This window comes from Dermacentor albipictus, chromosome 3 (genome assembly GCF_038994185.2).
Source record: "Dermacentor albipictus isolate Rhodes 1998 colony chromosome 3, USDA_Dalb.pri_finalv2, whole genome shotgun sequence".
Taxonomy (NCBI): Eukaryota; Metazoa; Arthropoda; class Arachnida; order Ixodida; family Ixodidae; genus Dermacentor; species Dermacentor albipictus.
In genome coordinates this window covers 99,630,965-99,647,873 of record NC_091823.1, presented here as the reverse complement: position 1 = coordinate 99,647,873, position 16,909 = coordinate 99,630,965, and the positions used below count along the sequence as shown (strand labels likewise).

The following is a 16,909-nucleotide window of genomic DNA, read 5'->3' as shown; positions in this document are numbered from 1 at the left end:
TCCTCGGCTTTCGAATTCGGCACGAAAATGTGGATATTTTTGAAGAGCGCGCGGGACATATTGTTTGGTTTACGAGGGGGATGCGAAGGGGAAGCACTCGTGATTCGAGTATAAAACGTCCTTGTGCACGCTTGAGTGACATTTATGTGTAACCCTGCGGCGCACAGTCAAGCGCTCAAACCGTGGCTTCCTTTGGTCGTGCGTTTTTCTCTGCGTGTGTCCGCGTTTTGGGGCACTATATAGGAGTGGTGGAGATATAACGCGAGGTCGAGCGCACTCATGTTTGCGTGTATACGTCGGAGGTGCGAGTTAAATGGCGCATGCAGCACATAGCGGAGCAGAAAGACAAGGCTTACCATGCGGAATTAGAAGGTCGCTGAGGTTAATTATGCTGCCCGAGCGTATTGGGAAGCGAACGACCACTCGCGAAAGTGCATTTCGAGGATGCTTTCGCCTGGAGGGTGCATCTCGGCGCAAGCATTGTCCGTATACAAGGTGTAATCGTGCATAAAGAGAGTATCGATAGGCTCTTATTATATACGGCGTACAGAGCAGATTATCTAAAATGCATCGCACTTGCAGTCCATTGAGGGCATAATGCATATATATATATATATATATATATATATATATATATATATATATATATATATATATATATATATATATATAAGAGTGTGTGTGTGTGTGTGTGTGTGTGGCACAGGCGTTGATATGAAGTGGTATGTCCTGCCAAGTGCGTAATAGCATCGTAAGTTATCTGCATCCGTCATTGCTGCAGACGCCACCGGGCCTTCACGCACACAGTGGCACTTAAATATACAATACTTATACAAAACCACCTTTACAGCTTCAAAGAGTACAGAATTCCCCTGGCTGCACCCTGAACGTAGAATTTCCTTTTTATTTATTTCGTATTGTCTTTCTCCGCTTACACTGTCTTGCCTTTGGCGTCACCACGCAGAAGGCCTCTCGCAGCCGGCGCTGTGAGCCAAGGGCTGCAGGGCGTTCTGTCGCCCACAGCACTGTTGACGATTTGATTCCCCGCTGCGGCAGCCGCATTCCAACGGAAGGGGAACGCGAAAACGCTCGTGTACTTTGTGCGCGGGTTAAATAATGCCAGTTGGTCAAAATTATTACGGAGTTTACCCCTATACTGCGTGGTTTTCACACGTGAAGCCCCTAATATAATTTTTTTTTCTTAAGTTCCAGGTGGTGAAAATTAATCCTCAGCCGTCCGCTACAGCGTCCGATCCTAGCCCAATTGTGCAGCTTCGAAACGTTAAACACCACAATTTATGTGAATGAAATTTAATTTCGAGACTAGCTATGGGTCGAAATTAAAATCCCGCTGCTAGAGGCATGGTTTCCAGCAGTGCGGTACATGAGCCGCTTATTCCAGGCAGTGCATCGCAAGCGACGACCTCTGGACGCACTTGCATTTCTATAGAGTACTGTGAAACAATGGCAAGCAAACAATGCCCAGGCCGGTAACCAGAATACCGAGAATACCAATGGCCGAACTGCTAGAGGTGGGGATGTACTATGTGCATTAATAAATCTATCTCAGGTCACTGTTTCGAGGCATGCAACTTTTGCAGAGGCTGACCATCGGAACAGTAAATTTAGTACCGCGCACATTCCGACAGATGTGTATAACGTTTCGACGAGTGAAAATCGGATATCAAATAATTAGCATAACAGGCGATAACCGTGTTCATTCATGTTTTGAGACGTGCGTGTGCGTGAGTGCGTGAGGATCTTCTGTGCACGATTAGTAAACCGCATGTAAATCTCTGGCCCGGCCACAAAGCACTGATGGTGGCTGAAAGTGGCCGGTCTTCTGGCTGCAAGCTGGCGTGCTCCCTTATTGTCCTCCTATACACTAGGGTGCCCACTTTCGGTGACATCAAATGCTCGCCAAAGCAGCAGTTTCCCAAGTCTCGGGCAATAGATATGTATATAAGGTTAGGTCGCATTATAGAACGCTTCCGAGCAATGCCGCACTTTTATTACACGGCTTCTTAAATACCCCCCCCCCCCCCTTGAAGGTATTTTTTTAGGTAAAAATGGGAACGTGCTTTGTAGATTAGTTTTGAAAAGGCCCTCAATATTTTTGTAGCTTTATTTTCTTTTTCTAAAAAGAAGAGGCCTAGCTCTAAGCCAAGGTTATAAAGTATATCTTTAACGCTGTTCGAAGCGGCCTTCCTGCTTAGTATACAGAAAACCACAAAGCGACGCACACCCCGGCAGGGTCAAACCGGAAACGACCTGCACATTCTTACATTCGACCGCCCACATATCGTACCTCTTCAGTCGGTGGCTGTAAATACGGCTCAAACGTGTTAGTTCCTATAGTGGAAGTTTTAAAAGCCGCCGGATTTAAAGATAGACCCTCTGCTCCAACCCACCCCAACTTTCCTTGAATGGCCAGCTAGACGTTATAATCTTTACAGTTCGCTTCGGTTGAAGCCATTCATAAAGCACTAACTGTATATATTATTATGGTTTTGTCGTCGTTGTTGCTGTTGTTTCATTCTTTGCTTTTTCTTTAACTTCCCACTGAGCGGATATGGCCAGAAGAAAGAAATCACGGGTAAATCTCTTTTATTTTTCAGTTTTCTTTGGGACAAAAGACATTTTTTCACAGGTTGTGCATATTTGAGCGACAAATAACTTGCACAATTGCACAAACTGCAATCTTCCATCACTGAATTCGTCGACTGTTTCTAACGCGACGGCTCGTGAATAAGCTACATAGTGGATAGGTTTAGCTGCCTATATTCGTTGTAATAGACCTATACATATTGGTAAAATTCATAGCTAATTACATCTATAGCGTGAATCCAAGGTTATATAGGCTTAGAAGGGTTAGCAGTTAGGATCAATTGCTTGGTGCGAATAGCCATGCTAGAGGTGAAAAAAGATAAAACTGCGCAAACACAGGACTGTGTATAGAACGTATAGCGGCTTTACTTTTTAGTTCCCCTTTATTGTTTCTCACACTGTTTTGTTCGTACTAAGCATGGATCCATACACCAACACTCCCAGCTTTCAACCTTGCTAAGAATAGAGTGTAATGGACCTCGAAAGATTAGAAGTTATGAATGTTCAGCGTATCAGCTAAGCACACGCATGTATTATAGGCTTAGCACTTAGGCTTAGCATTTAGGCTTATGAGCGACTGGCGTGGTATAGCGGGGAAAAAAAAGCCCCTGCAAGCAAAATTGCAGGTGAAAAGCCTGCAGGCGAGTCGTTCTCGCGTGAGGTTATAACCTCCAGGCGCTTCGCTGCCGCTATGAGCGAGCCATGTAATACTGGCGCGTATTACGGCCATCGAAGTGACGCCGGTGTGTATAGACCAAGGCGCAAACCGCACTCACCGGTCGCCTTGTTGTGCTGTGCCGCGTGCAGCGTGGTGGAGGCTGCCGCCGCCGCCGCCACGGCCGCGGCCAGTGGACCCTGTGCTCCGGGCTGCGTGGGCGTCGGCTGCGCGGGCTGCCACGGGCCCCAGCATGCGGCCGCCGCCGCAGCGGAGCCCAGCGGGGAGGCGCCGCTTAGCACGCGCAGCTTGTCGTACACGCCCTGCACGGCGGCCTGCTGCTGCTCCTTCTGCGCGGCCAGGTTGCGCAGGACGCGGTTGATGGAGGACACCTGCGCGGTCACCACGCGGGAAACCGAGGGTGTCACAAGAGACGCACTGGATCTACACGTGTTGGGGGCAATGAAACGTATAGTACGTATACTTGTCCATGGAATCTAAAATGGTGCGAAATCCGCTCATGCACGGTCGCTCTCGTCTGCCTCGCTTTCGTGCGTTCGGGTTTGCTGTAACTAATCCCGCTATACGCTTAGTAGTTGCATGAGAATGCTAATTCATATAAGTTACGACAAATATTACCATTATCGTTATCATCATCTTCAGCTTCTTTATTATGTCCAATGCATGACGAAGGCCTCTGCCAGCGATATCCAATTACTCCTGTCTTGTACTAACTGATTCAAAGTTATGCCTGTAAATATGCGAATTTCGTCACCCCTTCCTAACTCTCTGCTGTCCTCGAGTGCGCTTCCCTCCCCTTGGAACCCATTCTCTAACTCTAACTGACCACTGGTTATCTGCCCTATAGGCATTACATGGCCTGCCAAACTGCATTCTTTCTTTTGGTATCACCTGTAGAATACATCGGTTACTCCAGTTTGCTGTCTAATCCACACCGCTGTCTTTCTGTTGATAGTTATACTATGTAGTGTAACAAAGAGCGTCAACAAGGTGCAAGGAGCGCATGGCTCAACTGTCAACGCATACGCGGCCACGAACTTTGTTATCAGAATGCTGCTTGCGACGGTAGATATATAGCAACGCGTGCTGATAATAAACTGCCCGGCCCATAGAACGACATGAAAAAAAGCGTAACGAAAGTTTAGGCTTCACTTCGACCATTGGTGACTTGCTAGGCAGCCTTATTCACAGCGGATAATCTACAGCAAGGCATTGCTGTGTTGTGTCCAAACAGGGATGTCGCAATAAAAAAAAAAAGAAAGGAACTGCTTAAAATATATGTAAAGCCAACTCTTGAGATGAAAGGCAGAGAGGCTAACCAGATTAAATGTCCGGTTGGCTTCTCTGCACAAGGGAATGGGTAAGGGGCAGAAAAGATAAAGAAACAAGAGAAGATGAAATTTCTCTACAGCCCAATGCTTGGGAGGGGGGACATCTGTACTCATTAGTAGAACTAATTTGTTCCTTGGTGCGAGCGCCTCATCTTCCGTATATGTGAACCGAATCCTCAGTCATTAGGTCATGCATGTGGTCCAAGTGCGTTGCGGAGTGTTTGGAGACACATACAATTAAGCACGGATGTTCTGTGTCGTCTGGGAGACAGAAAGAGGAAAATAAATATTATACATACGACCAGTTAATAATATACGTACTATACAGCGACCACTGAAATGCGCACAGAGCTGTGGTTCAGATAGAATAAGCATCTCGCGTATACTGATGGCTACATTCTTGTCACAGCCCACTTGACTACGCGTTTCATTCCATTATAATTATACAGTTTATAGCAAAGAACTTAACTGACTTTTGTCAGAGCTACACAGTCTTGCTTTGTTTTTAGCAAAATACTTGACTAGCCTTGATGGCACAGACCACATAGAAATTGCGTTACTTTGTTCTCGAGGGGAGCTGCTGCCTAGCTGTCCAACTCACACACTGTGTAAAATAATTTACACTCTTAAAGGTGAAAAAGAGGTGTAAATGTGTTTATACCTCACACCCTTAGGGTGTTCTGTTATATAAATCACATCCTAAGGGTGTGAGTTATAAACACCTTTATACCCTTTTTCACTTTTAAGGGTGTAAATTATTTTACAGTGCAGAGCGAAACATATTGATGTATATACACACGGAATTGTAATGATGTATCTGATGTTGCAGTCCAGGCTTACCATTCTACGTTATTTTGCTGTTTTCTGTCTTCTTTCTTTTTTTTTCTTTACATAGTTTTTATTGGCCCTTTCCATGCGCTCCCGCATGCGTACCACAACTTATTTCCACGATGTATGTTTCACGTAATGGCTTCCGAGATAATTTTGAATATGAGTGAGACAAATGTCCAATTTATGATATACAACATGTATCGCGAGGGAATTCAACAAGAGGAAAATGTACGCAACAGAGATCGGAAACTTTTTACATACTTTGCATTGAACGGCTCGCTAGTACAATGACTCTTTAGAACAATGGGGAGTCCAGCGCTCTCTATGCAGGGACCGTATTTATGGACCGCGTCCGTCTCCGGACATGAAAGAGAGAATCATGTGCTGGGGTGCGTAGTTTGTTTGTTTAGTGCAACTTTGCTGCTTCAGAATGCTCAAAGCATATGCGGTCGAAGTCTATTTTTTATCTTTTTTTTATATTTCTACTGTATGTGAATGCGGCCGCACTTTATTTGAATTCATTATTTTTCGTGTAACTTCCATCACTCAATAAGTAAAATGAAGTAGTAGATCTCCTCCTAATATATATCACAATGCCTCTAGTTCGTAAGTAAACTTTGCCATTCGTCCGCCGCCTTCGCTGCTGATATATCCTTCATCAGGATTTTCGGATATTTTGTCTTACGAATAATTTCAACGTAAGAGCATGTTTTGTGAATACGAGCCTAGAAATGTGTTTTACTGTGCAGCGAACAGCTCGCTTTAGGACAAAACGGTCTTGCCTGGTTAGTAAAAGATCAACCCTATGTAAAGGAGTTGCCTATAATCGGGGAAATTGGCGAACTGCCCTGCGCAATAACACGGATGCATTCGACTCGACGCGCCGAATCGGGTTGCACGAAGCATCCGCTTCTGCGTGCGTGGGCAGAGATGCACGCGTCGTCCGGGGCTCAAGGATGATGCATAGGGTGTCGTGAGACTGTAGCCACACTTCTTGCGAAAACTGACTCATGCGATGAGTCGATGTCGCCATCGCCCGTCTTGTCACGAGATGCCGGCTGGTTGCGCAAGAATCCGGCACCTAATTAGGACGTCTCCACCCTGCAATATATAGTCATTACGTGACAGGAGAACGAGCGTCGTCGCATCTTTTCCTTTTTCCGGCGAAAACGTATACGTATGGCGTCGTGTGAATGCGAGTTAATGCATGCAGCAGACGTTCTCCACCTCTCTCTCTCACACACACACACACACACACACACACACACACACACACACACACACACACACACACACACACACACACACACACACACACACACACACACACACACACACGCACGCACGCACGCACGCACGCACGCACACAACCGTGGTATGCTGCCACACGGTAGGACTATTTTTCAAGGCGAAATAATTTTCTTTGTTTTCCACGCCGAGTGAAATCCTAAAAGCAGGTATCCCGTTTAGCGATGGCGCGAGTTATCTAATTTGCATCATTCGCATGCATATCGCATGCACCAGCAAAGGGCGCGATGACACCCCGGCCATTTCCCTTCTGACAAGCATCAATTGCGCGCCGTCGGAGAGCGTAAAGAGCGTGACTTGGCACGCATGACGCCTTTCCACGACCCTAATCATTGTTATTACCATTCTAATATAATCATTACGCAAACGACCCGCAACTGCATAGAGATTCCTACAATAATTAGGAGAAAACGCTGGTGTAATCGTTCAACAATATAGATGCCCAGAGAATATTAGGCGTATAGTACATTCATTTGTCTAAACTTCGTGCTCGTGGCTCCAAACGTTCTTAGCGTAATTTATCACACGCTTTATCTCTATAAATTTCCAAGCGATTACATTCTCCTAAGCACGTGGAGGAGTGAGCGTATGCGCACGTTTACATAATAATTGCCGATTGTTTGAAGCTTGAAGTTTATTGAATACTTAGTGCAGATACAAAAGTATAGATATTTAGTACATAAAAAGGTCCCATAGTGTAAGCACTGTACAAAGCGTCTATATAGCGCAATGTTCTTGCTGGAAATTAACAATTTGCAAAGTCACAAAGCAGTTCGAAGCCACGACGGACGAAGTTTAAACGCACGTATACGCGTGCTGTATAGCCCCCATTGCCATGCAGGCCAGAACGTCATGCTCGCCTGCTGCTCCCTTCGGCAATACATGTACGTATATAGCGAGGGTGCCATTTACTGAATTGTGTAGGAAGCGCCGGTATATAGCTTGTCAGCCTTTGGTGACGCGCTCGCGCGCTCTCGCTGCACAGCCGTCGCAACAACTCGGTGGCATTTCCTCCGTTCCCAGCACAAGGCCCGCCGGCGGCACGGCCGGCCGTCGCACGATCAATCTCGGAGCGACCGAGTCCATTTTTTTCCCCGAAACGCAACTGCCCTGAAATCCACGCCACTCCCGAGCACGTCACGAGGTCCCGGGCGCGCGGACCGCTAACGAGCAGAAACTTGTTACGGACTACACGAGCCGGCTTGTCATAAACAACCCCTCCCCCCTGCCTCTCGGTGCAATGCAAACACACACATACACACGCGCGCGCGCGCACGGACACAGGAGCCGCGCGGCCGTTTTAAATCCTCGACTGTATCGCCGCAGCACAAGGCGCCTGCAGGCCTCGACGGACGCCGCGACGCTCGCAAACCCTTAATGCGGGAGGGCGAGCTTATAATTTATGCGCCGCGTTATGAGTCGGTCGGGGACGAGCCGTGCGGCGGTGTTTCGCGCACTCGGCCTCTCTCCACTGGCGGCCGTGCAGCAGGAGTTTTAAGCATCCCGGCGCACGCAAGATGCAGTGTTCTTGCAAGGGTGCGGCTGCCCCGAGCGAACCTCGCAGAACCTGCGCGCATATACGCTGCGGCAAACATATAGTTCAGTGCAGCGCGTTCTGAGCAGAAGTGTCCCCTTCGTAGGTCTAGTCTACGAGCTAGTCAGAGTGCTCGAGCTAGTGCACACCTAAACGACGTATGTATAAAGTGCAGTCGTGAGTACTGCGACTATAGAAACAAGGAATTCGCTTTCAGGCAGCGATTATTTGCGATGTGTGGAGTGCGTTCTGTAGAGTGTCAATATTCAACAGGTAGCTTTCCGCTTTAACACTTTGTTTCGAAGAACCCTTTCGTACAGAGCATGTCTCTTTGGCCATTATGGTATCTTTAAAGCAATCTATGTGTTCGCTCTCATTTTGCTCAAGGGCAGAGGTTACGACCTTGCCGTGTATAGTGGAATAAATTCTGAGCTTTTTCATAGCGTCAGCTGTGGAATACCGACCAAAAAATCCGCTAATATTTCGTCAATAACCCTCGGACGCTTGCAGCAGCATTGGAGACCCCCCGTCAGTTATAGAAGCGGACGCGTGTTTCTATGTCGTTGCACCTGCGACACGAAAATTGGGGGTGGAGATGTTGTCAGCTTACGTTTCCAGACGCAGGTGAGGCGACGATCCGAAGACCTTTAGATTTTAAGGAAATGGTCACGCTGATCATTGAACAATGGGTTCTACGAGACCATTGCAGGCGAATTGAGGCAGCTACTCCGTATAACCACACTTGCACGTTTCTCACTATATTGGCGCTACGAACACAGTGCACGCAGGGGTGTTTTTCGTACCGAATCAGTACGAGCGCGCGAGCACAGTGTCAACGGTCCAGCTTTACCGAGTCGAAGGAGGACCTGATTTCTCGGAGCGCGGGGACACACCCTCTGTCATACGGCCGAGCCTTCGCTAACGCTGCACGCAGCTACGGCGAGACGGAACGCTGTGGATAGATGGGAGGAAGTGGGGGGAGGCGCATGCCAGGGAAGGCATCGGACGACGAGCAGCGCCTGCCACGGCTGCTCTAGCCCCGCGAGCGAGAGCTCACGGGCGCGCTCTCTCGGCCAACGAAACGAGCAGGGGAACGAAGGCACAGTACGCTGCAGCGAGCCCGCAGCATACTCCGCCTCGCGACGCCCTGTCGTCCCAGGGGGTCCGCGCCGACGTCCCTCCGCGTCCGTGCTCTCCCCCATCCAGGACCCCAACCTCTTCCTCCTCCCCCTCCTCCTCCTTCTCTCGTTCTTGCGCCGTCACCGCGTTGGGTCGGGCTGGCGCCACATCGCAACCAATTTTCCGCGCTGCTAAAGACAGGAGCGGATTAACGCTTTGCGTCCGCCGCCGAGCTGTTCTTGCTGCCCCGGGGGAAGAATTCGTCCGCGGCGGTGGCTGCCGGGAGATACGCCAAGCAGTGGTATTTCCATTCCCCCCGTACCCACCTCCTCCACCTTCTATTCCTCGAGATGGGATGCGCGCACGTGCGCGCTTGTGTGTGCGTGGCTCGAGGAGGAGCAGGAGGGGGACGAGCGTGAGCGTTGCAGGCCAACGCGTTTGTGGCCGCGCCCCGGGGTGCTTGTTCGCTCCCATCATGAATGGATGGATGGCGGAGGGAACGCTATGATTCGCTCGTTTGCGGCCAAAATGGGGGGAAAAAAAACAGAAGAAAGCGGCGGCCGCGGCGTGCAGAGTTCACTTCCCGCTGTTCGCGAGTTTATCGTCGGTTGTTCGTTTCGCGGGAATGCATTCGCTGTTTTGTTCTTCATTTGCGCGTTATCGGTGAATTTGCGCCACAGCCTCCTACGTATAGTCGTCCTTGACGCAGCGTGTCCGTTCGCCTGTGGGAACAACGGGACGATGAAATCGCTTGTTTCTTTTGTCGGCAGTTGACGAACAGTGAACGATTATGTATGACGCCCTGTGATGTGAAAGACTTTACCAAAGACTTGTTAAAGTAGGGCAATGTGAAACCATAGTCGCTGGTTTACTGTCGACTTTCCCGCCTGTTCAGCTCACGTGACGAGCATTCAGTGAAAACTTCAAGCTGCAGCGTCATCACAGGGCGTGCTTCTCGGTATAGGTCAGTTTATTAACTTATTGAGGCACCTGTCATGTGTTCTTTCTGCGAAGCTATGCACAGCGCAACGACGTTTGCACAAAACGCATCCAGGGGGTAATCACCCGACCGATACATTTTCTAATCTCTGTAAACCCTGGTTACATTTCTTTTTTTTTTTCACAAGGCGCAAATAGTTTCCGCAGCATAATAATCTCTTACCGACTCTCGAAACGTGTATGTAGAACACCCAGCGTGACGACTCCCCGTACAAGCGGCACAGGACTTGCCCACGTTGAGGGGACATTTTCGCTGTCGTGACTCTCCTCGCGTATATATACGGGAGCGAGAAAGGCCCAGAAGCTCCGAGATGAACATCGATACGAGCGCGCTCGAGCCAGCTGGCACATTGGATTCTTCTGCTCGAGCAGCTCGCTTCTGCGAAGCCTCGCGCAGTGCGATGCGGCGGTGCCGGCGTCCTTCCCGCCCGCGCAGCACCGCGGTCGTGCTCACGTACGCGCATGTTGCGCTGCGGCGGCGCGACAGTTCCTGAGGGAGCCGAGATAACGCGGGCCGCGCGGCGAGGCCAGTGACGGGGCCGCCACCCCCGGCCCGCAGATAAGCGCGCCATCTTCCTGCCACCAGCGCGGGCAGCATACCCCCCCCCCCCTCCCCTTCACCCCTCCCCCCATCTACAGCCTGTCAGCATAGAGAAAGAAGATGAAATTTCTTTCTCTATGCTGTCAGTTTCAGCAGGCGAATACGAGCAGAGCGGACGCAGAAGAGCTCGGTGTGTATATTTTACGTGTGCTTTAAGAAAAGAAAAAGTGCCAAATTTAGGCTGGTATATACTGTCAGATAACACGTAGTTATGGCACATAATAATGTATATGTACGCGACAGCGCTTCTACTCCCCCCATGCACTGATTTGTACTTTATTTTAGCTCATTTTTTTCTGCCATAAACAAAATAAAACCAAACAAACTCGGTCAGTGTATGGTTGCGTGCACTCGTGCGCATATACAGCCACTGGTGAGGACAACCTAAATGGCGTGCACACCTGCACAGACGACGTTTCCGATAGGAAGCAAACGAATGCGAATGGCATCCTGCACTCCCATGGCTCTCGATGTCTCACGATTACACAACGAATGTGTAGGCACAACATTGAGCATTTTTTTTTTGTTTATTTCGATCGGTTCAGAGCCACATTTGGTACGGAGGCGAAATTCGTTGGTGTCTGGGATGCAGCGCCCACATGAGTTCAACAGCCAAAAGAAGCAGCCGTTCGAAGGTCGCGAAACATTATAAGGGTGTGCGAATGTTCGAAACTTTCGAATGTACGAAACCTTCGAAAGTATCATCTTTTGAAAACAATATACTTTTTTTTTTCGCTTTTGTAAACTGAGTTTCATGACATGTCTGTGCACAGTTCGCGTGCGCGTCAATCGACATGAAGATTGTCTGCACAGGGCCATTTACACGTTTCGGCGTCCTCATAATGCCGTCCCACTGAAGTGTATAAACACATGCATAAAAAGACAGGGTTGGGAACATACTGGATGCATGGTCGGTATGGTGAGTATAGCACAATGGATTGACACAATGCAAGCGTGCGGCTTAGCAAGTCCAAAAAGAAAAAAAAAATGTGGGTCCTATGATTTAGCGCAGATTGTTTGCTTTCTTTTTTCTTGTTGTTTTGAACTTCATCAACCAAAATGATCAAATGAGATTGCCCTTGCCTTTCGTTGTAAGGTGGCATGGCGTTTCCGTTTGTATTCCATTGCATTTTTTTTTTGCCCTTATCACATCATTGTCCACCTCATTTCACAATATCTTTCACTTTCGCACAATATGTACTATGCTGGCTTGTACACCGGCATCCTGGCTTATGGCTCATATAACCATCTTTGTAGTTCTTAGGTGTACTGAAAGCACTATGGGATATCCGTACAGGTTGTACGAATATAATTGCACATGGTTGCTGCACATTCTCATGTGGGAAGGAAACGAAAAAAGGAGCGAGTATTACGTCACTCAGCCAGCCTTGGCAAGGGAACTTTTCGTGAAGACGTTGTCTGCGCTATTTCGTTGAAATAGTCGGCTCAAAACACGTGACCTTTGAGACTCGATCAGCGTACCGGTCGAGAGTGTTTGTTTCCCAGTAGCTTTTAATCGATGCGCACTTGTTATATTATTATTATTATTATTATTATTATTATTATTATTATTATTATTATTATTATTATTATTATTATTATTATTATTATTATTATTATTACTCGTAGTAGTAGTAGTAGTAGTAGTAGTAGTAGTAGTATATTGTACGACTGCTCTGCCGTATCTGCCTGTAGAACGGCGGCACTAAAACCTACCGGACGCCCTGATGGGACAATCACTTGTTGGGCCGACTCGATCATTTGGCTTCAATAGTGTAGCGTAATGCTCCTTTCTTTCATACCTCCATGCTGGTACCCCATATGACATTGCGGATGACAAGTTCTTTTGATTGCTCCCTAATCTTTCGATCTACAAAATTTTGGCGAGTTGGGCTATATAGCTTTACTTCTAAAAGCGTGAATGAGAAAGGAAAAAAAAACGGGGTACGAAAAAAAAAAAACCCGTGAGCGTTGTATATCGTTCAACCGAAGTGACAGTTTGGCGAGTTTGGGGAGCTTTCTCCTGGCGGAAACAGCGCAAACAATGGCGCAGGCCGATACAAAGAAAGAAGTGACGGTGCAGGTGCTGGACTGGCAACTATGAATATTCAGAATGACAACTCCTTTCCAGAGAAGCTCCACGCTTGTGCGACCTGTTGCGGCTCGCTCTACCTTTACCATTGCTTTGTGCCCATTGATACAGGTAGGTTGTCGAACCGTGAGAGAGAGAGTTAACAGACGAAGCAGCAGGCCGGACACTCACACTGGGCACGTTGTCACCGGAGCACATGCCTTCGGAGAGGAGCCGGTCTCGGATCTCCCAGGCGAAGATGGAGGGGCACTCGCGCTTGAACGCGGCGATCTTGCCCACAACGTCCGGGGTCGCCACGCGCGGCTTGCTGCCACCGATGGCTCGCGGCCGGATAGAGCCCGTCTCGTAGTACCTGCGGATCGAGCAACGGCTTAGAGAGACGCTATATAAAGGGTTAACAACGAGCTACGTACAGGCAAGGTTTCATATAGTTACTGTGTCCACATAGCGCTATATAACATAACATAACATAACATAACATAACATAACATAACATAACATAACATAACATAACATAACATAACATAACATAACATACACATAAATTAACATAACACAGATACACACGCGCGCACACACGCACGCACACACACGCACAGCTAAATCTATAATTTGTTGCACGATGGACTTTCCTGCAAAACATATGCTAGACGTACTGATGGCACTATAGTGTCTACGGGATCTTCAAGTATGGCGGTTCAGCCAACGTGGGAATTGTTGTTCTCCTTAGTGGTTGTGGCGCATACCTACAGTGGGGGATTGGCCATGAATCGGGTGGCTAAACTGATGGGCAGATGCACAGATTCGTCTGAACTTCTTCCTGCTGGCTTCAGACCGCTTGGTGACTGCGCAAGTTCCCCATGCCCTACAAATTCTTGCTTTATAAGTGCCACAATTCGCAGTGCTTGCGCTCGTGTGCGGAAACGCACGGCTTTCACGTGTTCGGAAAGTCAATTTTCTCGGAAATTCAAGCTGCTAAGAATGTCTGAAGTCACAAACCTGGACGACGATGAGGTAAACCCTTGCACTAACCATCCTTCCCATGGTAGCCGAACGATCGAAACGCCGCAGTTCCTTCCCTATAGCAAATTGAGCGGGAAACTCTGTGTGTTGGACTAGTTGCAGGGCTCGCTGGGCTATCTTTATGGTGAATAAACCACTCAAAGGGCATGTCGCAGAGAGCTGTACAAACACCGTTGCGTAATTTATTGCGACCCGCCGCGGTGCTCAGTGGCTATATATATATGGTGTTAGGCTGCTGAGCACGAGGTCGCGGGATCGAATCCCGGCCACGGCGGCCGCATTTCGATGGGGGCGAAATGCGAAAACACTCGTGTACTTAGATTTAGGTGCACGTTAAAGAACCCCAGGTGGTCGAAATTTTCCGAGTCCTCCACTACGGCGTGCCTCATAATCAGAAAGTGGTTTTGGCACGTAAAACCCCATAATTTAATTTTTTAAAATTTATTGCGCTGTTATTCTCGCACCAAATCTGTATAGAGGTGATTCTCCACGTAACTGTTGCACATTTTCGCGTGCTTCGACAGGGGATAACAGTAACCTTTAAACGCACCTTCCGAGTATCTTGGAGACACATCCGTTGGAGACTTGGAGGATGCGCGAGATGTCGCACGGCCGGGCCCCGGAGTGCGCCAGCTCGACGATCTTCTGTCGCGTCGAGTCCGGCAGAGGCCGCCCGTTGACATACACGCCCCCGAGCTGGTTGACGCCGCTGTGCCCTGCGAACACGAGAGGGCAGGGAGGAAGGTAAGGTGACACACGCGGTTGCACGAAACGAAGTGGCTTCGAGTTAAAAATGTCAGTTTTCATGTAGGAATTATTATTATTATTATTTGTTTTGAACACATATACACATATTACACAGTTTACAGGAAAGGGAAAGCGACGAGCAGGCTGGCAACTGCCACCGGAAGGGGCACAACGCCTGCCTGCTCTTCTGAAGGGAGGTGACAGCAACACAGAAATGGAAGATAGGAAGGAGGGGAGGAGAGAGGAAAGGAAGAGGGACGAATGACAGCAGCATAAGAAGTATACACACGACTCCCTTGCCTCGTCGCCATCCGTCGGCGACGAGGCAAGGGAGCTGTCGTCGTCCGTTGTTATGCATAATAGCAAAGTAAACACCCACCTAGATCCTGCTGGTGAACTCACTGTTTGTTCCTTACTCACACGGACCCTTGACAAACGTGAGACGTTTGGTTAAATGGCTTACGTCATGATAGGGCATATTACAGTGTTCCAAGACGCTTACACTACCCTAAAAGTTACTTGGAAGCTTTAATGACAACTTTAGTGACACTCACGCGAAATTTAGCAGAAATAAAGCGACTTTCTGACGCACCTTAGTGACACACTTAAAAAATTATGGCAACACTGCGTCCAACCGAGGCGCGGGATGATGTGAAAAAGTTGTTTGTTTGTTTGTTGGTCCAAAGTAAACTCTAAGTGATGATTGGGCTTCTCTGACGAGCTTTAAGTACTATATGTATAGATTTGAGCTATAATGTTATCCCGTGAACTGAGTTACGGATTTTAAGAAGCGAGATGAAAGTATAACCCGGAACAGGAATAATTCATTGAGAGAGAATCAATCATGTGGAAACACAGTAGCCGGTGCATGTAGACACAATATGGAAGCTATCGCGCTCTTTGTCATCTTCAAATGTTCGTTATCACGACATATATATATATATATATATATATATATATATATATATATATATATATATATATATATATATATATATATATATGTGTGTGTGTGTGTGTGTGTGTGTGTGTGTGTGTGTGTGTGTGTGTGTGTGTGTGTATGTATGTATGTATGTATGTATGTATGTATGTATGTATGTATGTATGTATGTATGTATGTATGTATGTATGTGTTGATTTCTCGTCAAATACGAGAAATCAACAATGAATGACAGGCAAGAAAGCACAGGGGAATTAATGGAAATGAGCTTGGATGAAAAAGACAAGTTGCCCCAGGCGGGATATATAAGCGTAGACAAACAGAACGGAAAGACTGGGAAATCTTCTCGACCTTGACATTGCGCCTGCCGACGAAAAGGTTATGTCGTGCTCGTTCAACGGGCCGAATGTTTTCTCGCAAATGAAGTAGATGCGCAAGTGTAATGATATAGCGCAGGAAGCATTGAAGTTCACTTGAGAACAACTCGTTGGTGCAGGTCCTCGAGTCAGTGAACATGCGCACTACGTGAAAAGAATGTTTATTTTCCCCCCTGCCCACTTCTGTGTCGTAAAGTTCACTGGAGTGAGGCCGGCGCGCTTTTAACAAGGAGAATGTATGTACTCAAGTGCATTAAAGAAGACTCGCGTCAGAATTGAGCACAGAGTGGAACGCTTTACTTCTTTCGACAAAATTCAAAACCTTGGATATGGGACCGGAAGTTTCTTGGTAGAGCAGGCACTTTGTTGTCGCAGGGCCAAGCCAAATGAGTATCGAAAGAAAGAAAAGCATCAAGGCACCCCTTAGCGATTTCCTTTAACGCAAACAAAGATTTTGCCGCATAATATGTTATTGTAACTTTGTCTGTACTAATCTGAGCCACGAGAGGGACCTAAGAAAATGGTTTTGCCGTTGCAGCGGGACTCGGGCGCACGAAAGGGCTGACAGATCGTACCCGGCACATCAGCTCAATAGCGACTCCTCAACATTGCAGGGCATGTTCATTTCGTTAGCCCCTCAACACCACGTCCTGCACGAAACCACTTTCGTGCGGACGTACGCCCAAGACCTGCGTCTTGTGAAGCACTGAATCGCTTTCCTCTT

At 47.8% G+C, this 16,909-nt stretch overlaps 1 protein-coding gene across 1 annotated transcript in view; it reads right to left on the bottom strand.

Moving 5' to 3' along the window:
• The window catches only part of LOC135901318 (paired box protein Pax-6-like), an 81,562-nt gene that overhangs the window by 19,833 nt on the left and 44,820 nt on the right, over positions 1–16,909 (bottom strand). The window contains exons 3-5 of the mRNA XM_070535812.1: positions 14,672–14,837; positions 13,270–13,450; positions 3,384–3,654 (exon numbers count right to left, since the gene is read on the bottom strand). Coding sequence (XP_070391913.1) covers positions 3,384–3,654; positions 13,270–13,450; positions 14,672–14,837 — 618 coding nt within the window. The remainder of the gene's footprint in view (positions 1–3,383; positions 3,655–13,269; positions 13,451–14,671; positions 14,838–16,909) is intronic.